General features: G+C 50.8%; 1 protein-coding gene across 2 annotated transcripts in view; it reads left to right on the top strand.

Moving 5' to 3' along the window:
* The first annotated feature begins 214 nt into the window (after positions 1-214).
* LOC111841766 (forkhead box protein N3-like) overlaps positions 215-24096 on the top strand; it is a 61849-nt gene continuing 37967 nt past the window's right edge. Inside the window, exons 1-2 of one of the 2 annotated variants that reach the window (XM_072702661.1) lie at positions 215-831; positions 19162-19715. In XM_072702661.1, coding sequence (XP_072558762.1) covers positions 19176-19715 — 540 coding nt within the window. In that variant the 5' untranslated portion in view covers positions 215-831; positions 19162-19175. The remainder of the gene's footprint in view (positions 832-19161; positions 19716-24096) is intronic. The other variant, XM_023807744.2, reaches the window with a different exon arrangement.

The following is a 24096-nucleotide window of genomic DNA, read 5'->3' as shown; positions in this document are numbered from 1 at the left end:
TACTCAAGTACGAATCATGAACAAATGCTGTAACTGTATGGAATACATGAGCCATTACAATTGATTTACTGAGGAACGAACATGGGATCAGTACATAACTAACACTAAATTTCTGGTTAATTAATACATTAATTATTATGTATTACTACATATTAATTTGTGCCCCTTTAAGTAAGGTGTTACCCATTGCTTTAACACTTTCAAGTGTAAATATAAAGGCAGTTTTCTGAGAGTTGTTTTTTTCCCTGAAACCTGTAGTTTTCCTGCATTGTCTGGGGCAAGGTGAGCTGTGTTTTGGGGCTTCTTTCTCTTGCAGTCTTGTGGAATTTGACGTCAATTTTTTAAAGTGATGGGCCATAACGTTGAAAGCGCTTTACACAGGTGGTTCCGATAAGGAACCAATCTTGCCGTTTCCTAACCTCCCCACCCCACTAAAGCATGTTTTGTCATGGAAACTCTCAATCTCTCAATCGCCTAAACACGGTCTGGCTGAGAGGTAAACCGGAGTAACGCGTGGCATCCGGGGGGCGCTAGGACCTGGGAGGAGCCCGCGCTGCCCGTCCAACTGCCTCAGTCACAGAGCTGCGCTCCGGAGCTCAGAGAAGGAGAGAGTACAGGAGAGGAAAGGAGTGGAGTGGAGGAGAGGTATAGAGAGAAGAGAGAGAGAGAGTGCCAGAGAGAGAGAGGGAGCCGCTGCAGCTGCGCCCGGCCACTGCCAGAAAACCCAAACCACAGCCCAAATGGAGGGACCAACCTTTGGGATTTAAGGAGCCCAGTCCGGAGCAGACGCCCATGTGGAGGGGCCCCACCGGAGACGACCGGGATTAAAAGGTGACTTTGCCACCGCTCCTTCCCCGTCCTGGCGCTCCGCGCAGCCTGGCGGATCCCCTCCCACACCCACAAACCAAGTGCGTTTCAGTGCAGGCATGTGCTACCGTCGTACGATGAGACTGAAATAAATAGAGTTCGTGGGGCTCAGGGAGGGGAGCGCAAGTCCCGGGAGGGGAAAGGCAGACAGTTTGGGGGTAGGTTCGTGCGGATGGTCCAGGTACTGTCGGTACGGGGATTAAGCCTTTTCAGGAATGAACTTTTTCTGCTTTGGTCGGGCATGGTTGGAGCGGAGGGGGGTTTAGAGATTTTCTCCACCGAGTGACACCGCGGCTATTCCCTCTAACTGCTGTAGGACTGTGAGATGTGCGATTGCGCTCGATGCGGCGTTTCGGGGTGAAATAACTTCCCCCAGTGAAGGGGACGCTCTGGACGCGGGGTGGCCGCTGAGAGTACGGCGCGCTAATGGAAAGCAGTCCGTAAAGAGTGCATGAAGCAGATGTGTTCAGATGCACCGGAGCCGAGGGAGAGCCACGCTCCCGGTCCGCCTTCCCGGGGGCGCAGCGGCGCAGCAAAGGAAGTCACTTTGCTTATATCGTTTGATTGGGAATGCAGAGGAACGTATTTTCGTCTCTGCAGCTTTCTGTGCCCGTGTGAGTGTGTTTACTCCGGAGAATGAGCGAGTGTGTCTTTAATTCCACTTCCTGGACCCCGTCTTGAACTGACTATATATAGTGTATATTCACTATATGACTATGTATATATAGATGGGCTGGACACACCCACGCAGGGCATACTTGAGAATTTTAGTTGTTAATTGTTATTGTGATTGGTGTACACACATGTAATTCACATTGAGAGAGTACCCGCGTCACCCCCCTCCGCCCCCCCCAGTTCCTCTGGGAGTGCTGTCAGACTTGAAGTGTTCCCATTGTGGGGAGACAAAAGCAGTGTTCATTGAGGAATTTTCATTTCATCTGAGGAGAGTGGCGGCGGGCTCGCCTCTGAAATACACACGGCACTTGTGGAGGCACGTCCATTCACAATGTCCGACGCCACAACCCCCCCGGCCCCCAGCACAGACGCGCTGGGGGAGCTCAGGTCTGGCAGGCATGTTTACATGAGTTTGAGCATCTCTCTGTCTCTTTCCGACACGTTATGGAGATGGAGGGACGTTAATGTATTTTGTGATGGGGTGGTCTCTGCCTTGAACATGACGACCTTTCTGCTGCACCTTCCTGTCGCTCTGAGACCCAGAGCAGCACTTTGTGTGGCCCTTGACATGGGCAATGTCACCGTGTGGAAGCTCGTAGCACTGCAGTTTGGTCATAAAACTGCCACAAATCATCTTAATATTCCACTTTTTTTTTTACTGGTTTATTTTTTCTGGCACAGGCTAAATACATCTGCTTTCTTTTGTCCAAATCCCGCTATTCTGCTGTTCTTATACTAAAAAGGTCTGCAGTTTGTTGTCCTCATGATTGGGATGGACAGGACTCATCACTGTACCCTGCCAGTAGCATGGTGACCGTCCCTATCAGTCATGGCCTTACAGGCTGTTTAACTGCAAAGCCTATGAATAACGAAATAAGTGTCCTGAGTCGACGTTTTCAATGTACAAATCTATTTATGATATTCATGTGCAGATAGGAATGATTAAGGTGGAGTTTGCCTCTATCCTGATACTTGTTACACTACATCAGGTAAATAGCTGCTTCATTGAGACCATAATACCGCTAATATTATTATTATTATTATTATTATTATTATTATTATTCAGTTTGTAGTGGTGCATAGACAGCAGGCCTATAGCAGGATGGTGTAAATTCTGAATAGGAAGGCTCAAGGTCTGCTTGGCCCAGCAGGACCATTCATATAGTGTTAGTGCAGGGGTGTGATTGAAAATGCTTGAAAGCGAGCTAATTTTGGGCTGACTGTGAACTAATGAACTAATCTTGCAGGTAAATGTGTAAAATAATATTACGTGAAATGTGACTGTGAAGACGCTCTACCAGTTATCGATGAGAAATGCGTTTCCTCCCCGAGAACGTCACTGTCCTGCAGTCAGTTTATACACGCGTCTCACTGGACGTTTGTTCTTCTCTGTAGAGCTCAGGGTGACTTAGCGTCTGTCCTGCCGCAAACCTGCCAGTGGATTCCGCCAGAGCCTTTTCCCCTGCAGTGCGCTGCCAGAAAGGGCGCCCTCATGTGGTGACTCTGGCCCGCCAGCCGACAGTCCGCCACACCTACAGAAACGGGGCCGCTCATTGTGGATCAGGTTCAGATTTTAGAACGGGTCAATGAAAGAAGGTCGGGTCACGTCAGGTCAGCGAGTCGGCGGTGAGGGGGGAGGCTGGAAGGTATGCAGGCTCCCTGGGAAGGCCTGTATCCTGCAGGGTCGCTTGCTCTCTTGCTGTACAGCTCAGTTATCCCATTCAGTGTGGTTCTTGTGGTTTCCGGGCATGGTTAACATAGGAACGCCTACTTTTTAAGCGAGCGAATCTTGTTTGGCTGGTGCTTTCCGCCCTTGCCGCAGGCTGTCACGGTGGGTAGCTGTAGCAGTAGGTGATTCGTGGAAATATACCCCCCCCCCCCCTTTAGCTTTTGTGAGTTGGATGTGAGCACCTGGAGTGAGGCTCCGTCCTGAGCCAGCAGCTGTAATGCGCCAGAGTTGTGTCTATTTCTGGGCGCTGATGTCATGGCCAGCGCCGCTGGAGGCTAATTGATTTTCCGGGATGGGGAGTCGCATGATATTTGCGCGCCCTCTTGTCGGCCAATGAGGTCCCTGGTTCCTGCCTGTTTGCCCATGGCCAGTTACCCACTACCTGGGACCAAATCTGGCCCTTGGCCCTTTTTAGAAACTTACGAACAGAAGCTTTGTAGCCCTACCGTTGGCTGTTCCGCACACTGGTGTGGGTGTTTGCGTCAGACGGTGTGGTGTCTGCTAGCGTTTGTGCAGATGGCGGGGTTGGGGGATGCGTGTGTGTCCAGCATGGGCGCTGTGGCAGCCATTTAATACTTTGCAGGTGTTTGTGTCTAAATCCAAAGGCTCGGCTATTTTCGACGAGTCTGTGGGCGTTACGCGTCTGAGTCTGCAGCTGTCCTTCACGCCCGTGTAGCCGTTCTCATCTCAACGTAAATGTGGCCCATTGTGACGGGACCGGGGAAGCGCGTCTGCAGGGTGGCAGGGGGCAGATTGCCTGTGACTGCGGGGGGGTGGGCTCTTGCTAAAAGGGATTTCCTGTTGACCGGGATTGTTCGATTATCTGCGGCAGGAAGTGCGTCATGCTCACTCTGGCTGTGCAGGGCAGAAGCAGCTTGTGTGGATGTGATATTCCCATGTGACCTCCTCCCTTGGGTTCTTCTTGGGGAACCTTTAGTCTGGTTGGCATCTGGCACGTGCACAACATGAGCGGAACAAGGATCTGTCCTGTCCTCCGAGATCTCCTCGGGCCTGCTGTGCGTCTTAACACTGTGAATCTTTGATACACTTCTACGCTGCCAACATTATGCCCATAAAATAGATCTAGTTGTCTAAATATTTGCCTCCTTTATTGTGCTAAACAGCTACAAAATGTCACCACATTCAGGAGACGAATAGCTCCAGTGGTATTTATAGGGTCGCCAGATGATTAATGGCCCTGGAAAGAACACCTTCCTTTTTTTCTGGGCTACTTTTCTGTTAGCGTTAACATTTTAGCTTTAGTTTCTGTTAGCGTTAACATTTTAGCTTTGAGTGTTTTGCATCACTGGCTGTGTGTTTTGCTACGGCGTGTGCACATCTGCAAATGGGAGGTATATGAAGCAGTTGATTCTAGATCGATAAAATTAAGAGTGCGTTTGTGTCCTTTGAATGCTTTTGTGTCCTTCATCCCCTGTGAATCAGTCAGAGGGAAGGAAAACGGTCTCTACCTGTGAAAAGCAACGTTGAACACAGCTATTGATTACACAGGAGAAAGCAGGATTGCAGTTTTCTTTAACTGTTTAATTAAAAGGTTAGAAATTGTTTTGTTTGCAAGATGTCCAATATTTTCTTTTTTTGAGGGAGAAGTACTGTAAAAACACTCCATAGCAGGACCATAGCAGTGAAAAGAAAAGTTTTCTATTCCCCAAGAGGGGTGGCTTTGGTCCATGGCCTTGTAAGCAGGGAAAAGGAGAAGCCGGATGAGCGTGAGAAGGTTTTGTCCCCATCAACAAAACGGCCACCCTGCTCTGGACACAGCCAGCATCTTTAGTGAGAGGTAGTTTTTCTGTTTTGATAGATGGAGAGGGAGCGCTTCCCCTCAGCCTCCCCTGCTCTGCAGAGGAGTGTCTCAGCTTCCTGGAAGGGATCCCCGCGGCAGTGCTCTCTCTGATGGTTTGGTGAAAGCACCAACTAATGGCACACTTTCCCGGAGAATGGAACCATCGCTGGTAGCACTCCCATCTGTTGGCGCGGTCCTCCGCGGCCCCTCCTCGACACGGCTCTGCCGCAGACGACCGCATGGCTGTCGGGCAGGTCTTGCGCACCTGTTTCCCTTCCGGCGTAAAACCTGTTACCTTAAGAAGTGGCACCACCAGGCTTATTTCAGAAGTCACCATGGGTGCCGTTCGTATCTGTATTGGCTGTTCAATGGCTTGGTTCTGGCCTGCCGTCCATAAATCTCTGCGGTCCTTGTTTTTTGCAAGCCTGCTGCTTACTGGCTGAAGGGGAGGAGCTTCCTCACAGAGTGAAACATTCCGGGCCGCCTTTCACAGTATATCTGTGATGGCTGATACATTTTCCCTGACCAAGCTCTGATCAGTGTAGTGCTTAGACCAAGTGACCATGAGACGACCCTGGATAATAACCCTCTTGCTGGTACCACAAATCAGCCATTCAGAGGAGGGGGGTGCAGGGATTGTTAGAAAGGTACTGGTAACGGAGAACCAGTTGCCCCAAGATGTTCAGGGAGGATTAGAGTTCTGGGCCCACCTCAACCAGATCAGAGTATCCTAGAATAGAAGCAGGACTTCTGGTAGTGTTGTGCAAGTAGGCAATTATTTTGTCAGTCCTGATTTTCACTGGGTCATGGCTGATGCCAGAAGCTGGATCTATGCTCTGGAGGAATATTTTGAGTCTGTCCTGTTCCCTCACTCTTCATCCAGTCCGTCTTCAGCTGAAGTGGTAATTAGTGGGAGTGGCTACTCAGGTGGAGGTGGAGCTCCTCGAGCTGATAGGAGGGCTACGGATGCTTTAACGCACCCTTTCTGCTTGGGCTCGTCAGCTTGATATTGTGATAGCATTCCATACGGAGGCTTGTGCAAACTTGTAAAATGAGGTGAGGGTGATTGTATGAGCTCCTGCCCATCAGCCTCCAAGTCTCGCCCATCAGCTTCGTGGTCCCGCCCATGCGTGACAGGGAAGCCACCCTGGGCAGTCTAGTTGCTGTCTTATCTCTCTTGTTGCATCTCTCCTCTTCCTGATTCTTCTCTGCATAACAGGCAAGAGCAGGCCGAATAACATTTGCTTTAAAATGCTTCCAGTGGCCTTAGATTTGCAGAGTAATCTTCACCTAATTAATAAGACAGGAATTGTCATGCTTGACAGAACACGAGCGCGGTCATCTGAGGTTAGCTGAGTCACAGCATTCACTTTGATATTCAGGCTGCACTTTTGACAAAACTGCAGAAGCCCAGCAATGTCTTGCAGAGAATTTTGTTTAAAAATGGTGTTTTGGAGTCTCTCCATGATAGGCAGTCAAAGCAGGGCTGTTCCATAGTCCAGGTTCACACAGGTTCTCAGAGGGGACACCAGAACGTCTTTCCTGTTTATGGGAATGGATGCAGTGGCTCCCTGCCTGCTTCGGCCTGCAGGGGCACCCACGGGTCTCTTCATCACTTAGCCCGATTTTCCCCATGAGGTTTGTGTTTTGGGAGGAACTGGGGAATATGGTTTGGCAGATGCAGCTCTGACCCCAAACTTGCGTGGTACTTTAATGCTTAGCACAAATTTAGCATAAAACCAGGTCGGGCGGAAGTGGAATTGCACTGATCTCACAGTAGTCTTTCTAACAGGAAACTTGTGATCCACATTGCTATAATAATGGCAGAGGTCGAAAGGTCAGGTCCAGAATGTACAAATCCTGACCAAGTTTTTGTTTCAGCTGTGCTCTATATACTTAACTGGTTGGTTAAAATAAAATCTTGATCGGGATTTGTACTTTCCTCGTATGGTCCTGTGAATAATGCGCAATGTACAGACATTCACTTGAAGAGTTAATGAAGTAAACCCAACGTGCGTTTGATCCCCACCCCCATCACTCAGATCTCCATCCTGTTTGCAACGTTTAATTGGCCTGGTGCAGCTATAACGCAGAGCCCCTAAACAGGCTGTCAGTCCTGCCTTTATTTTTGAGGGCCGCACGGGCTATTTGCTTAGAAGCGGCTCGGCTGCCTCGCGACATTAGCAGCGGCTCCGTGGCATTTCTTTACTTAAACTTTTGAACCTGGCTTCTCTCCGAGCTGAACTTTCCGTGAGAAGGAAGCAGGACGGGGCATCGTGCCAACCGACATGCCCCTTGAGTCTAACTGGCCCCTTCTGTCTCAGCCCTGCCCCCTGCCCCCCCCCCCCACCCTTTGTTTCCATGGCATCATCAACAAGCACAAACTTTGGGCCTGTGACAGAGCACCGCATAACTGTTTTGAGGAGATAAGTGGCTCAGCTCGCAGGGCGATGGAGGACGGGGAGGCTACCACTGCGGCTGCATGGGTTCCGGTGAGCAGACGGACCCGCAAGCGAGCCGGCGTCCCCAGCGGGGCGGGATCCCTGCCCGTTCCGTCCAAGCCGGCGCTCCCAGGCTCCCTGTGCCCTCACGGTGGACAGCTCCTTACTCTCCACTTGCCAGAACACGGCTTAACGTCGGCCAGCCCACATGGAGTCACACAGGAATGGTTCCGGCGGAGCGCTCGGTTCCAGCTGTGTGCATGTTCACCACGAGGAGATTTCAGCTCTGTATACAGAGAGGAGCGGCTTTATCGCCGGGACTTATTCTCTCACTCTCAGCCAATCGAATGTCTCTGTGACCTCGACTTGGCTCCGCCCACCTGGATCATGCCAATGAGGGTCCAGAGAAAATGTGACGTATGTGTCAGCAGAAAGGCGGAGCCTGAGTGGACAGCCTGAGCATAGCGCCCCCAGTGCAGTGAGTGAGCAAGGCATGAAAACCAGTATTCTATTGATTTCCGGAACAGGAGGGTTGAAAAGGCGATTGGAGGTGGGGGGGGAGGGGGGTACCACTCGGTCCGTCCATCCCAGTTGAACGGGCAGTCCTTGGCAATGGCGGAACTGCCGATTGGCTTCCCACCACCAGCCCAGGACCTGCAGCTTGGGCGTTGCCAGGCAACCGCATCACTCGTGGGGAACCTGTGTGTCGGCGGCACAGGTGCTATCCAAGCTCCTCAGGTCTTTAAATAAGTTCCTGGTTTTAAATTGGTTAACAAATTTTCCTCATTCGCTGCTGCAGGGAGCTGTGTCTTGTTAGACGAGTCAGGTGTGTGATCATGTGTGAGTGCATCCGCTGGTATATATAAATACCAGTACATTATGTTTATACAGTGATATACTGTACCTATATTTATATAGAATACTAGTCACAAACCATATATATATATGTGTGTGTGTGAGTGTGTATTATACTTGGCACAAGCCATATAAATGTATTATGCTAGGATTTTGAAATAAATTGAATTACTCAGTGAGTGTATAGTGTATGCACGCGCGTTATATAAACATGCCGGCTAATTAAATTCATTTCAAAATGTGATACATGTGCATTTATTTGCTTTCTGCCTGTCAGGAGCTGTTGAGATTACCATGTTTGTGCATGTCGGTTAGTTAAACACAACGCTTGATTTCTCATAGTCTGCCAGCTGCCATCTTTTATTGTGCGGTGTAATCATGTTGTCGGTGCAGACGCTCACGTTTCCCATCCTCTTAACAGAGATTAGGAATGGCTTGATTTGCTCGAAAGAAAACACCATTTAAAGAAGAAAGCGGCTGTTAATGGAGTCATCCGCACACTGGCGGCGCCCCCACATGGCGGCGAGAAGGCTTAATCGGGACGCATTGCTCTTTTCTCTGCAGAACTGGAAGCCCAGCAAATGTCATGCCTGTACACGTCTCAGAGCTGCGGATTTGCTGAATTAATTGTGGCTTCCTCACTCATGTGCGTCATCCCCCCCCGCGCCCCTCCTTTCCTAGCGGCTAAGACGCAACACTCGATTGGTGGCTGTGAGCACTCGAAAGTGAGACGGGAGTCCCTGCAAGGTCTCATGTCGCCAGTCCAGGAGAACTTTCAAATGGACATCTCTGCACTTTGGTGGCCCTTCCTGGCCACATCCTCATTTGCCCCCCCCCCCATTCCAGGAGACCTTCCCCATGCCCTCCAGGTTCCTTCCCATCCACCTCAGCGTTCCCTGCCACTTGTTCCGCCTAATCAGATTTGTGGTCCCTCTTGGTCCTGTGATGTTCCCTCGGTAGATCATCTCTGGGTGTGTTTTATTGTTTTTGTTTTGGGGGGGGGGTGTAGCGACAGCTCTCTGGGCCCTCTTGGGTTTCAGTCATCTAGAGTTTAAATGTGGCTTTACTGCATGGAGATTTAAATGCATGAAAAAGCTCGTGGGAGTTAGGAGGAGGTGGGTCCAAGCAATGAGAGTAGGCAGGACCAGCCAATCAGATGTCTTGGTTCTGCCTTCTCTAGCTGCGTGGACCCACCTCCCCTACAATCTGATTGGTTATCTCTCTGAACCAGTCATTTTTCGTTCTGCCCTCAGAACATTTTTGTGTAAGTAAAACTCCAATGAGCCCAGAGATCCCGTTAGCCTGCCTCTCAGGAAGATGCTCCTGCCTCTTTCACTTCTTGTTAGATGGCTTTATGCTCTTTCTCTCGCCTTGACAAGGAGGGATAGTTATATGGAGATGGAAAGCAGAGTAAGCCCAAAAGCTGAGGTTTCCAGGATTCCATGTTACCAATCTGCCTTCGCCCGGGCAGTCCACTCCACATGCAGTTTCACGTCCATAGACTGACAGGTATACCGAAGAACCATCTCAGGTTAGGCACCATAATCCAAGGCACAGAACCGCTGAGAAGAATTCCTGAGGCCGAATGAGTGCCGATGTGCGTTAGGAGCGCGGTTTGGTTATGGAGGGTCAGCTGTGGTGTACATAGCCCCATCTGGATCGCCAATCCCCCGAATCGAGTTATTTCGCCAACTCACCGACCCATCATCAACGCCACGATTTAGTGTTTTTGTTTGCAGTTCTGAGGGTTGAGGAGTCCCCGCGGAGGGCTGCTCCCCCCCCCAGAGTGCGGCAGTTTTTCCGGGTGGGAGAAAGCGGACCCCAGCGGCAGATCCCGCTTGGTGGGCGCAGCGGGAGAGTCCGGAGGTGCGCGGGCGGCGATGAGTAATGGCGGCTGGCGTCTCGCGGTGATCCATTACCGCACTGGGAAGGACGGCACACATATGTGCGAGTGCTGAGAGCGAGGAGAGAGGGCCGAGGTGTGAATGCCAGCCGGGAGGGAAAGTGCTCCCGATTCCACGCCGCTAACGGAGATCGAGATGGATGTTTCGAACCCCCCTCCCCGTGTCCTCGATGTGAAGTTCACGGGTGATGGAATTAACTCCGTTAGCCATTAAACCCCCCTCTCCCCTCCACCCCCCGGTTTCCAAGGTGACCAGTGCGTGCGTTCGCCAGGCAGCTCCGCTCGCGGTGACACGGTTGCCAGGGCCACCGTCAGATCCCGTCCTCCTGCTAGGCCAGCTAGCTGCCAGCCTCGGTGACAGAAAAACAAACTTCTGCTGCTCTCATCCTGTGATTCGTTTAATGAGTTTTCCGTCGCGGCCCCTCCTGTTTTTCCTGAAGCCGTCTGCTGGGTTGCAGCAGCTCACATCCCAGTCAGCGAATGTTATTCCAGGGGTCTCATTTCCACTGTACAACAGAGCAGAAGCGAGTGGTGAAACCGGCACATCAGCCACTTTTTAAACGGTATTTAAACTGTAAATGGAAGGCTACTGTCGGGGTCATGTTTCCATCCATCCATCCATTTTCTGAAAGCCCTAGTCCTGTTTAGGGTCCCAGGTGGGGTCTGGAGCCTATCCTGGAGGCTATGGGCGCAAGGCAGGGAAAAACCCAGGATGGGGCACCAACCCATCGCAGGGCACAGTCACACACCATTCATGAACACATGCACACCTGCAGGCAATTTTGGTAACTCCAATGAACCTCAGAGGAAACTCAACGACACGGGGAGAACATGCAGACCACACACACACGGAGCCATGGTGGAGACTCGAACCCAGTGAGGCAGCAGTGCAAACCGCTGTGCCACCATGCAGTGTTTCCTTTGTTTATTATTTTATAATAATGATAAGGTTTTAATAACCTGATGCGTAGCTCAGCTTTGTTTGTTGTCGTATAATATCTGGCCTGAAAACAGGCGTTCTGGGCCTCTGTGTGTGAGTGCAGTATGAAGCTGGAAAAGTGCGTATCGCACGGGGAGGGAGGGAAAGCCTGCCGACGCTTTATTCCTTTAATACCCGCTGGCCCCGTTTTGTTTGTATTATTCAGACTCAATGTGTGTGGCATCACGGTCTGTGAGGATCGGATCAGATCTCAGTTTACGGGCCAAAGCCTTTCATGCTTAAGTCCCAGCAGCCCGATTGAGGTGTTCAGCCTGAATTGATTCATCTTGATGAATGCAGAGCTGTGGTCTGTCTAACTTTTTAAGGTAGGCGAGTTCAGTTTTGGTTGCAAGCTAAGTAATGCTAACTTTTTCTCTTGCGGTGGGTGGAGGGGGGCGTAAATAAAGATTCAGGCCACTCAGACGGTCACCCCACAAGATAGATCCTCTCCATGGGGGGGCAGGGGGACAGGGACTAATTTTTAACTGGAACAAAAATGACCCTAAGAGGCGGTGCCTTTGCCCCTCCCTCCCCCACCCCAAAACCAGGGCTGTGTTGAGGTACTAAGCATAATGGAATGGCACCCCCCCCCACTGTGGGGCTAAGTGACCCTCGACCTCAACCTAATAGTGGAGCCACTATGGGCTTGGGGGGGATTACAGTTTGATGTAGGGGGTCCAATTAGATTACACCAAAACAATGTCTGTCCCTTTAATTTGGTTCTGCTATTAATTAATGAAAGTGACCCACATGGTACAAAGCATTTATTAGCTGTATTACTGGCATGATATGCGCGATAAAAATGTAAGAAAGCAGGCAGTGTTAGTGGTTAGTCTGTAATTAAGGCGTAAAACTCAAGAAACAGGAGCAGCGTCGCGATTAGAGCTCGCTAGAGAGTCTCGCTTTAATAAAGTGACATTTAAAAGCTGACGTGCGCGGTGTGGCTGGGAAAACAGCTCTGATTATTGTTTTTTGGGGTCTGGGGATGAGTCCATTGCATGTCTGCAAAATGAATCGGGCAGAACAGTCGACTTTGATTTGTGGGACCGAGTCCGTGAAATGTTTGCGCTTTTTAGCGAGGCTTCTTGATGGCTGCGGAAAGCGGCTCTCATCTGTGGCCCGGGCTGCTGTGGCTGCCGACGCTCCTTAAGAACAATCCGTCTCCGTTCCGACGACGCGTAACTCGAGTCTGGAATCCCTAGTTTAAACACGGCTGTGTGTTTGGAAGCCCGACTGCACAAAGCCCAGACAAAGCGTCCATTTAGGCCTGAAATTCAGGGGGTTAGAGATGGAAGCGGCTAAGCTACCGAGGAGGAAGAACAGCAGCTGATTCTGTGGGCCTGGTGCCTGTCAGGGGTGGCTGTGGGCCTGGTGCCTGTCGGGTGGCTGTGGGCCTGGTGCCTGTCGGGTGGCTGTGGGCCTGGTGCCTGTCGGGTGGCTGTGGGCCTGGTGCCTGTCGGGTGGCTGTGGGCCTGGTGCCTGTCCGGGGTGGCTGTGGGCCTGGTGCCTGTCGGGTGGCTGTGGGCCTGGTGCCTGTCAGGGGTGGCTGTGGGCCTGGTGCCTGTCGGGTGGCTGTGCTCCTGCCGTTTACGGTCCTGTCATTTCTGCAGGACGTTTCGCCGCAGCTCCATGTCACTGTGGTTTACATCAGACCCACCTTTTTCACTTTAACTGCAACTCACCAAGCTTTTTGGTTCATTATTTAAAGTTTTTAAACGTTGCTGGTAAATGTATGAATGTTAAATAGTTTCTCAATTTTTGTTTATTTGTAATATTTTACCTTTATTGAATGCAAAAAATGGCTGGGACAGATATAAACAGGTTATCTTCTTTGATTGCAGGAACTTTTTCATTAGTATTTGACATAAAAGCTTTTAAAGCTTTTCCATTTATTATTTTTTTTTAATGCAATAATTATCAGTATACAAACATAGATCCACTTGTGAGCATACACTAACCATCAGTAAATAGTGATATATTAATACATATTTATATGTTAGAGCTGTTACTGCAATGATTTCTGTGCCGAATGCGGTGTCCCCCCCCCACCGCTTTGATGTGCCCCCCAGTATCCCTGCCTACTGCTGCCAGAGATGTCTGTTCCATAGCGTGGATGCCACGTAGAAATGGACGATTTCATCCAATGAGACACACCAGGGGTTGCGCTCGCCAGACAGGTTATCGAGGCTCACCCCCTCCCCCCCCCCCCCCGACATGGGAAAGGGGGCCGTGGAATTCAGCTGGGCACGCAAGGCAGGATGAGTCGGGGCTTGCCTGAGCTGCCGCTGTGGGTTTAGCCCATGTTTGTTCCCCACTAACCTGCTCCACTCAGGGCCAGCGGAGATGTGAAAGCATGTGAGACTCATAGAGGATCGGGGGGGTATGAGACTGGAGGCAGAGTTCCAGGTGAGTGAAGGAGGTTACCCAGCAGCTGAGGCCAGCGTCCGGCTGTAGGAACGAAGCAGCCCAGCTATAATCCCTTTATAAACCCTTTATGATGGAAAAGTAAGCTGACAGTCATACAGTCTCAATAATTAAAATAAACGTGCCGGTTTTGGTGTTTTGGGGCTGCATCTGTTGAACCTAAACGAGAAGTGTTTATCGTTAATAATTTATGTTTTATGTTTGTGTTTCCTAACGATGAATCAGCGTTTCCCACCTTTTTCATGATTCCTTTGGTACGTAAGCGGAGCCGTCAGCAAACTGACAGCTGTCATCGCGTTTTAATGGCTTTGTGCCGTTACGTGTCCAGCATTCGTTACAGCGGACGGCCGGGGACAGTCAGGGGTCACTGTGGGCGGCGTAGCGCTTCGCAGGGAGCAGTGGGGGCATTGCGGCAGCTTCCATTGTGGCGGGATTTGACCTTTGACCCACCCCAAACATCCGCAGAATCCAATCCAAAGCTGTGGCGGATTGCACCCTGGGGATAATGAGATCGCTGTACCCTTAGCGACGCTGTCCCTAGAGTTTACTTTGGCCCGGCTGCCTGCTTAGCCGGGTCACTGCCTCAGAGGGCAGTTCATTACCGCTGCAAGAGCCTGCCAGTCACCCAGCCGCAAACAGCCTTCGTGTGAGTCGGCACGAGAGCGGCACGCGCGCCCCTCTCACCCCATGCACAGATTGCATAAACGGGAGTTTCTACATCGTATCCATCTGCGTGAACTTAGGGAATGTCCATACGGTGCAGCAACTGCAGTGCATTGTGAGAATTAAGCGCCCATCTTCAGCCCTCCGTAACAGCTGCTCAGGCTGCCTCGGCCTCTCCAACAAGCTTGGCCAGGCTGCCTCTTTCCACGCTCGGCCCGACTAACGCCAGCGTAGCCGACAGCAGCCTTATCATTGCCGATAAACGCCTTGTTTGTTTACTCAAGAGGGCCGCCCTTCAGTCAAGGACTCCCCCGCGGGGGGGGGGCGGGTCTGTGTTGGGGGTTCGCTTTTACCGATATAGCAAAAAGGTGTTTCAGAAGGAGGCGTGTGGGGGCGTGTAGAACGGGGGCTGCGCCGCAGGCTATGCCCTGCCCCAGCGTGCAATAGCTTAGAGTTTCCGGGAAGCTACCTCTGATGCCGAGACCTGTTGCTATCTGCAGTACAGCCTGAGGAATTATGGGTGTGCGCGCATGTGTGCATGACAGCTGTGCATGTTTGTGTGTGTCATGTGACCGGGGTCGTTCTCATTGATTGGTTCCACCTTGCCCCTCGAATTCCGCACAGCCCACGTGCTGTTCTGCCCCCCCCCCCCCGTCGACCGCCTCCCATGTCCATCCCTGAGGGAACAGTGCAGCGCTATGCATTCTGCTTTATTTATCTTTCCCCTCGGCCGGCGAGCGTGGCTCCTTGTTTCGGCATTTCCTCTGCCGTGGCATTAGTCTGACCCCGCCGTCATCCTCCCTGCGGATCCGTCCGCCGTCCCGCCCCGGGATGAGAACGGAGATGCTCTTCCTGCACACTGTTCATCACTTCAGCTGTAGCCTCGACTTTCGGACGGGGAAACCATCGCGCACGCGAGCTTCTGCATCCTGCCGGTGCCTCGGAAGTTCAAAGGAGCTCTTTATGCAAATGCGAGTCTCCCGGGCCGAGCCGGAGGAGGAGGACTCCAAAGCCTTTCTCGCTCATTCTGATCGGTCTGAAAAGAGGTTTTGACCACAGCCGCTTGTGTTAATGTCGAGATCAGTCAGACAAGAGAGCCTGAAAGTAAATCTGAGCCCCGCTCCAGTGGCCCCGCTCGCTCTCACACGCCATTGGCTCACTGCAGAATAATCCAGCGGAGGCTTTTAAAGGCATTTGTGTAGGAATTGAATTGGTCTTTTTGTGTGCGTGACTTCTGTTTTCTATGACCGGCGATGGAGAAGCGGAGGACGAGGTATTTATTTCCCCCCACATGTTTCTCTGGGGCACGACACCATGACAAAACCAATATATAAACAAACAGATAAATAAAATAATAATATTTCTGGGTGGAACTATTGCAGGCAGCATGTGGGCTTCTAGCCCAATCATTTGCGGAGTTAAACATCTGATTTATTTTATTCTTCTCGAGTTTTTTTTTTTTTTTTTTTTTTTTTTTTTTTTTTTTTTTAAATCTAATTGCGTTATTTAGGTTAAACTTTCAGCCCATCCTGAATCGCAGCTATACCTCCTCAAGTTAAACGTCATTCTGTAGTTAGCGAATTTCCAGGCCCTAAGCGCACCTCCGGGCGAGGGGATTCATTTAATGTCAGATAGACGTTAGGGGACCACGCCATCTGCAGGTCCTGTCGCCCAAATTTAGCGGCCAGGTGTTTGGGGAGGTCGACCTTCAGGCGGCAGTCTCCGAGAAAGTAAGCGTGTTTTGAGAGGAGCGCATGCATCCCTCTGGGATGCGTCTAGCAGTTCAGCGAGGCCCAAATAGAACCGTTTGTTGTCATAGCAACAGCACAATTAAATGACTTTACTGTCAGCTGTAATATAATTTTCCGGCTCACAGACTCAGGGGCCGGCGAGCATAGAAATATAATTAGCATGTCTGCGTCTGCTCTGAGCGGGCGACCGCGGCTTCCTGCAGTACCTTAGATACCTCACGCAGCGATTAGACGCTCACACGCTGCTCTTCCTCACCCTTTCAGAAGTGATCTGTTTACGTTTGCCATCCTGCATTTTAGTGGCCCAGATTATTGGGTAAACATTTTGACGTTTGTAATTAAAATTCCATTAACGGGGGGGGGGATTGCATTCCTATCACGCCGGTGATATCTCGGAGGCGGTGGCGCTTGCTGTAATAAAACGACTCCCTGTTTGCGGACCTCGCCTTACGGACCTTATCCCGTAGATACCTCGGGCACTAATTTGATGGGTTGTTAAATCACAAGCGGTCACATGTCCAGTGTTTATGTCCTTTGGTGAGCGTGGATGAGGTCATAATGTTTATTGGGGCGATGTTGTACGGATCAAAGTCTCGTTATTCCCCGCGGAATCAAACCACAAGCTATGCCTCACACTGGTCGAGGGACGGGCTCCGAAAGCCCTTCGCCTTATTGTGGTAAATTGGCGTATTTATCAAATTCTGGAGAGTCTGTTTCACTAGTTTATACATTTTTGGTTATCAGGTGCTTTTTTCTGGAGAAGCGGTCTGAATGTCCTGGCTGATTATTTGGATGCTTGGACAGTTTACCGGAGTAATTGTGTATCGGACTCGAGGGTGTGACAGAAGGATTCTGTATGGGGCTTAAGCAGCTAAGCAGGTACCTTCAAATTAATGTCCTCATCTGCTCTGATGTCAGCCGGAGGCTTACGTGACTGTCACATTTATTATTATTATTATTATTATTATTATTATTATTATTATTATTATTATTATTATTATTAATTATTATGTTTGTCTGTCCACCATTTGGGTAATCTGGTTAAGAAAGTCCTGCTGCGCGTCCGCCGGGCCCGACGTCCGCCGGGCCGCCCTGGAGGATGGGCACCTCTGCCATGCCGGCGTCGCTGGCAGCACGCGGCCTTAGAGCAACCAGCGCTAATTGCCATATTACGGGCCAGTATTCTCGCCAACTGCGTGGGATCACAGGGGCTTTTAAAACAGGGGATTAAACAGTATAAACATGACAGTTCACTTAATTAGATACGCGGGGAGGAGCAGCTGAGGCTGCCTACAGCCGGAGACGGATGCAGATAAATCAATCAGAACGAGGCCACATCAGCAGATAATGATACACGTCACTGACACGATGTGAGCCGTTGAGGGGTCCCTCAGCGCCCCCACCAGGTCAGGCTGTAACGGTGCAGGTCACTGACACCATGTGAGCCGTTGAGGGGTCCCTCAGCGCCCCCACCAGGTCAGGCTGTAACGGTGCAGGTCACTGACACCATGTGAGCCGTTGAGGGGTCCCTCAGCGCCCCCACCAGGTCAGGCTGTAACGGTGCAGGTCACTGACACCATGTGAGCCGTTGAGGGGTCCCTCAGCGCCCCCACCAGGTCAGGCTGTAACGGTGCAGGTCACTGACACCATGTGAGCCGTTGAGGGGTCCCTCAGCGCCCCCACCAGGTCAGGCTGTAACGGTGCAGGTCACTGACACCATGTGAGCCGTTGAGGGGTCCCTCAGCGCCCCCACCAGGTCAGGCTGTAACGGGGCAGGTCACTGACACCATGTGAGCCGTTGAGGGGTCCCTCAGCGCCCCCACCAGGTCACTCGTTACAGTGTGGGTCCCTAAAAGCACTGACACCCGCCAAGCCCACCACATCTACTGGAACAGCTACAGGGAAGGCCAGTGATGCGGTGGCTTAGTGGGTAGCACCATAGCCTCACTCTCCAGGGTTAGGGGTTCGAATCCTTAATCTGAGAGTTTGCATGTTCTCCTCGTGTTCTGCAGGTTTCTCTGAATGGCCCGTGAATATGGGTGTGCCCTGCAAAGGACTGGCATCTAGTCCCAGGTTTTTGCCCTCCTGGGTTTGGCTCCTTTCTGTACTGGATCAGTGGGTGGAAGACAGGTGGTCATTCTCTTCGGCTGAGAATGATGGAGACCCAGTGTGAGCCAGTGTATATGTGTGTGTTTTTTTAGAAATGTGCATGCAGCTAAATGCAGTGTCGGCCGTGTAGCATTGCGTGTGGCTATGCTTATGGCATGGCGTGTGTATGTATGCATTTATTTGTAGCATTCGCGACTGTTTCAAGTGCTGTATGCGTGTTTCACGGTCCGCTTCGCTGCCGTTGGCGTGTTCCCTCTGAGATGGGCGCGTCAAACCCATGTATCATAATCACCCACGATGTTCACACCTCCCTGCATTCCTCTCATTCCACAGCTGCCGCTGGCCTGTTACAAAGGTGTCTTTGTGCGTCTCAGTTTGCGTATGGGCAGCTGTGTGCTCGGGCTGGTGTGCCCCGCATTCTGTCTGCTCCGAGGTGTTTTGAGAGCCTGGAGATTCGTTAACGCAACACTGGCGTTTAACTCAGGGATGTATTCGAATGGGACTGAGTCAGGGAAGGCCTAGGTTTTCATTCCTTGGTAGATTTGAACCATCAGTTAAGGTCGTCACATGGGGGCTAAACATATTGTCCTGACCGCTTCCAGCCCGGAGTTTGTTTGGGCTTCTGGGCCATCAGCAGAGGTGGAAAGTTCAGGTTCAGAAAGTACAAATCCAGACCAAAATTTTGTTTCAACCAAGTTTAAAAAGAGTATAAAAAGAGCCACATTTACAGAGTACTCAACTGGTTGGTTGGAACACAATCCTGGTCTGGATTTGTACTACCTGGACCTGAACTTTCCGCCTCTGGCCATCAGTACAGTGTCCAGCTGTATGAATGGCTCTGCGCTCCAGTGCTCTGCGCTCCAGCGCTCTGCGTTTTAGGGCAGTGGTGTGCGAATCTGCTTCCTGGGGAGAAGATGCTCACTCCCCTCACCTCCCTGAATCGTTGCTTTTTCTGCCTCCCCAGGTATCTTGGCCCTGATGGGCCCCGTCATGCCCCCCAGTAAGAAGGCGGAGAGCCCTGGCGTCAGCGTGGCCCGTGGGCTCAGCCCGTTCTGCCGCGCCAGCTCCTTGGGGGAGGCGCTGCAGGAGGCGGCGGTGCTGGGGCTGCCGCTGCCGCTCTCGCCCGTCCTTAAGCCAGAGGACGAGGAGCTCACCAACCTGAACTGGCTGCATGAAACCGCCGACCTCCTCAACAGCTTCGGCGGCGACGCGGTGCTGCGCAGCGTCAGCCCCGTGCAGGAGCCCGGCCGGCGCCCACCCCCCTCGCCGGCGCCCCCTGAGGCACCCGGCGACCTGCGCCGCGACCCCAACGGCAAGCCGCCCTACTCCTTCAGCTGCCTCATCTTCATGGCCATCGAGGAGGCGCCCGCCAAGCGGCTGCCTGTCAAGGACATCTACAACTGGATCCTGGAGCACTTCCCGTACTTCGCCAGTGCCCCCACTGGCTGGAAGAACTCGGTCAGGCACAACCTGTCCCTCAATAAGTGCTTCAAGAAGGTGGACAAGGACCGGAGCCAGGTAGGGTGGCGCCACCCCCAGGCCGGAGGTCCACAATCCACACTGAGAGACACGCTGCTTCAGCTTCCATGCAGAATATACCTAAATGAGGTTACAGCAAGAATTTAATAAGATTTATTTTATGTCAGTAACAATACTGCATCCGTTTAACAGGAAACAAACCTGATGGAGCAGGGAATGTGTGGGAAAAGGCCAGGTATCAGAGTTTTAATCAAAAACCAGCATAGAGGACCAGGTTCAAATGAATGGTACTGTAAATGTGAAATTACTAAAAGCGAAACAAACGCCATGTGAGTTGGGGACAGTGTGCAGGGGCCCAGGTGACTGTACCCTCCTTCCCGTGGACAGCTGGCCTTGTGTACTGGTATCTGTGCATTTTGGGTTAAAACTGGAGGGGGTTCTGGCTCACATTAGTCAGCCTGGGTTCAAGACTTGGGTGAGGGGTGTCAATACCCAGTAAAGCTGGGACTGAGTACGGTCCCCCAGCCCTCCATGACCCTGTGGCCGCGTGTGTTCTTCATTACTTAATCAGCAGTGCGGGTTACCATGCACGCTCTCTGTTTATCGCTATGGAATCAGCACTCAAATATTTACTGTAATCCTCATTTTCAGCCTGGAGGGTTTAGTTTGGTGGTGTCTGAAGAAACGTTGGGAGTGCAGTCTCTGCTGTTTACTCAGGTCACATTGACAGGAGAGAAGTGTGTGTGGGTGTGTGTGCGTGCGTGCGTGCATATGAATGTATCTATTTTAGTCATTTTAATTCATTTCTTTGGGGACCAGGACATTTTTTTAGTCCCCACAAGGATAACCTCAATTTTCTAAAAATCAGTGACTGCAATCAAAGAACTAAAAATGCCAGAAGTCTCGAATTTTGTTTGGTTACTTGGTTATGGTTAGGGCTGGGTAGGGGTTAAGGTTGGGCTTAGGGTTATGCCCATAGAAATGAATGTGCGTGCATGTTTGTGTGTGTCTGTGTGTTTTTCCTTGTTCCAGCTCATGGCCGCAGTGCACTGTTCCTCTATCTGTGGGCTTCAATGTGACTCTCACGGTTCACTGCCACCTGGTCCCCAGCCGCTCCACATAGTATTTTTTTCTGTATACACATCCCCATGGTAACCGAGCTGCAGTTGACACGGAAAGCAAGCGGTTGCTGTAGCAACGGGGAAAACTGATGTGCTCGCCGGGGTTCTGCGCCGTCGGCGGGGCGACTCTCCGTCTGGGCGGCTCGATGGGCGGCCCCGTCCCGGATGCCTGTCCGCCCACCCCCGCCTCGTCCAGCTGATCCATGTCACCCGCCAGCTCCCCTGCTGGACCTCGCTCCCATGGACCCAGGTCCGGATAGCTGCACTCGATTGCATTTAACAGGGGGGCTTGGGCACTCGATTGCATTTAACAGGGGGGCTTGGGCAAAGAGCTTCATGGTGAATGCTAAGCGCTCCTGTGACGAGCGCCTGTGCCCTCTAATGGCGTGCGAGATGTTCAGCCATTCGGGCAGGCTCCTTCCTCCTGGGTCTGATGGAGGTGCTCGAGAGAGACCAGTGGCCTGTACTACGAAGCGGGGTTACTGGCTTATCGGGGTAACTTGTCGGATTTAAGGTAGTCTGGGCAAAATGTAAGTGAATGAATATGAATTTAAACTGTGGTACCTTAAATCCGACAAGTTACCCCAATAAGCCAGTAACCCCGCTTCGTAGTACAGGCCCCAGGTGGAGTGACTGGCCGAGGGTAGGGCCCCAGAGTGCTTTAGGCTGGGGAGTATGCACGCTCCATCTCAGCGTTCAGGGAGACATTCTCAGGAAGCTTTGGGGGGGGGGGGGGGTTTCTGTGTGATTAATGGGTAAAATCCACAAAACAGTGGGATCTTTCACTGAAGCGGAGTCCGCCCTCAGCAAATCCAGCCCAGCGTGAGGCGCCCTCACGTGAAGGCGTGAGTGTGCACTAGGAAAGAGAGGCGAGAACGGCCAGTGTTGACTCTATGCTTCCATGACAACCGGTTATTTTGCTGATGATTGTGAAACACACGGGGAGGGTGTGGGTGTTTTATAGACGGGGTGAGGTCAGGGGTCAAACCCTTCTAAATGCCTGTCACTACATTTATCAAAAATGTATATGATGGAGCCCCCTACGGTTTGGCTCGTTGAGGTTGGTTTGCGCGCTGCTTGGTTCTGCTGTCCTTAAAATCCCAAGGGCAGTAATAAGGTCACCGTGTTCCTTCCTGCAGACATGAAAGACCCATTTTTTTCCCAGTGATGTTTTTAAAATGATGAAGGTGATAACAAAATAAAACCTACCCCAGATGCAGATCTAAAGGTCATAGCCTTCCTTGCTGGCTTGTACCGATCCCCTGCTTGAGTATTTTGGGCACACTCATCCTGAGTCAGCTGTTCCTAAGAAACCAGGATGCATACTTACAGTAAACAAGGGTGAGGATTTTAAGAATTTTTTTCAAGCTAGCTGTGGCTTCTGTAGTATTGACTTATTTCTTGCAAATGCTCCAAATCACGTATTTATTGCAGATAAGCTTCTGTTTGATCCTTTTTGGGACGACGTAACATTGTTTGTGTTCCTATGTTTCTGGCTCAATTTCAGTCAGGAATCATGAAACTGCCTTTTCAAATGCTTGTGGCGTCAATGACAGAATCTCGTTCTTCTGCCATTTCTGTACTGGAGAAAAGTTTCACACATAATTTCCATCCGTCTAGACGCAGTGAAGATGAATCCTTTAGCGAGACGCTTCCTGTTGCTGGCCTCCATCCATTTTCCATGACTGCTTCTCCAAACGCAAGGTTGCGGCAAGCTTGGAACTCAGCCCAGGAAACATGGGGCACGAGGTGGCGGTTGCCCTGCTTATGATGCCAGTCCACCAAGGGGCACACGCTGACACGAACCCTCACAGTGCCTTTAGACTGCAGGAATAAACACATGCGAACATGGGGAGGTTATGCAAACCACACACACACACACACACACACACACACACACACACACACACAAGTTTGTAATTGTATCTTTTTAGGGACTCTCCATTCTGTGGGGAAAACTTTAATCCCAACATGACGACCTTAACCCCTACCCGGCCCTAACCTTAACCATAAGTAACCAAATAAAATACGAGACTTTTGGCATTTTTAGTTTTTTGATTGCATTCACAGATCTTTCTGAGGACCTGAAAAGGGGTCCCCACAACGTCAAAATAATTGGTTTTTATTACATTGTGGCCCCCACAATGTAATATAAACCTAATCCACACACACATACACACACACACACACACACACACACACACACACAGAACGTGAACACCGCTGTATATAGACACAAACTCCTTACTTTCAAGGTGAGGCTTGCCTTGGGTAGCAGGCACTAAAACTGAGCACTGTCTCACGTTGGAATGCAATCTGGTCTGAAAAGCGGTGATGCATTCGTTTTTATGTATTTGTTGTTATTGTCGATTATTTGCTGGCTTAATGATGTAGACCAGGGGTCACCAACCTTTTTGAAACTGAGAGCTACTTCACAGGTACTGAGCCATACGAAGGGCTACCAGAAAACACCATCCCAAACTTATCTAAACTTCATGTATAATAAACATGTTTTATATGCTTTTTTTAGATATTGTCATTTTCAAATCTATATAAATGCAAATGTGATTAAAGAAGAATAGCAACAAGATAAAATTAAACTTTAGATGCTGTTTAGTTGTGCTATTTTTAGAACAGGCCCGCGGGCGACTCATGTGATCCTTGGGGGCACCCTGGTGCCCGCGGGCACCATGTTGGTGACCCCTGGTGTAGACCAATTAAGACAGGCAAAACAGCCATCTGAAGGAAGGAGGTATTGGGGGTATGTGAGTTTGGTTTGTTCACGGTGCTGACTAGAGACTAATCTATGGTCTGATGGTAACCAGCCCAGTCCAAACACTTTTGGACTGGAGATTCAGGCTGGGCACCATCAGTACCAGGAGAAGTCTGCCCACATAAGTTATTGCAGGCACTTTTAATTATCAAGTTATTTTAATTAATAGTTATGTTTGTCACATTATTTTAACTAGATAAGTCAGAGGGAGTAAGACATTACTTTTTACATGATTAAAAGGCTGAAGACGCACTTCCTCCACGCTCTCGGTGTGCCATCCGATATTAGCATCCGCCTGTTATGGTGTGTACAGGTTTCTGCTTTCTTCTGGAGTAAAGATTAATTTCTCTAAGGCTACCCCGCCTTCATCCCGCAGGGGGTGGTGACAGCCGGGAAACGCTCACCACGTGGCCTCGTTTGTGTTGGCGAGGCTGTGTAAACAACTCTGCTGTTAGCGTGCGGCTGGATGGTCCGGCCCGCGCCGCCTTCGTTAACCAAAGCGGCGCTTACATTATTGATAAACAGA

Source organism: Paramormyrops kingsleyae, chromosome 19 (genome assembly GCF_048594095.1).
Source record: "Paramormyrops kingsleyae isolate MSU_618 chromosome 19, PKINGS_0.4, whole genome shotgun sequence".
NCBI lineage: Eukaryota > Metazoa > Chordata > Actinopteri > Osteoglossiformes > Mormyridae > Paramormyrops > Paramormyrops kingsleyae.
This window is presented reverse-complemented; position numbering and strand designations above follow the sequence as displayed.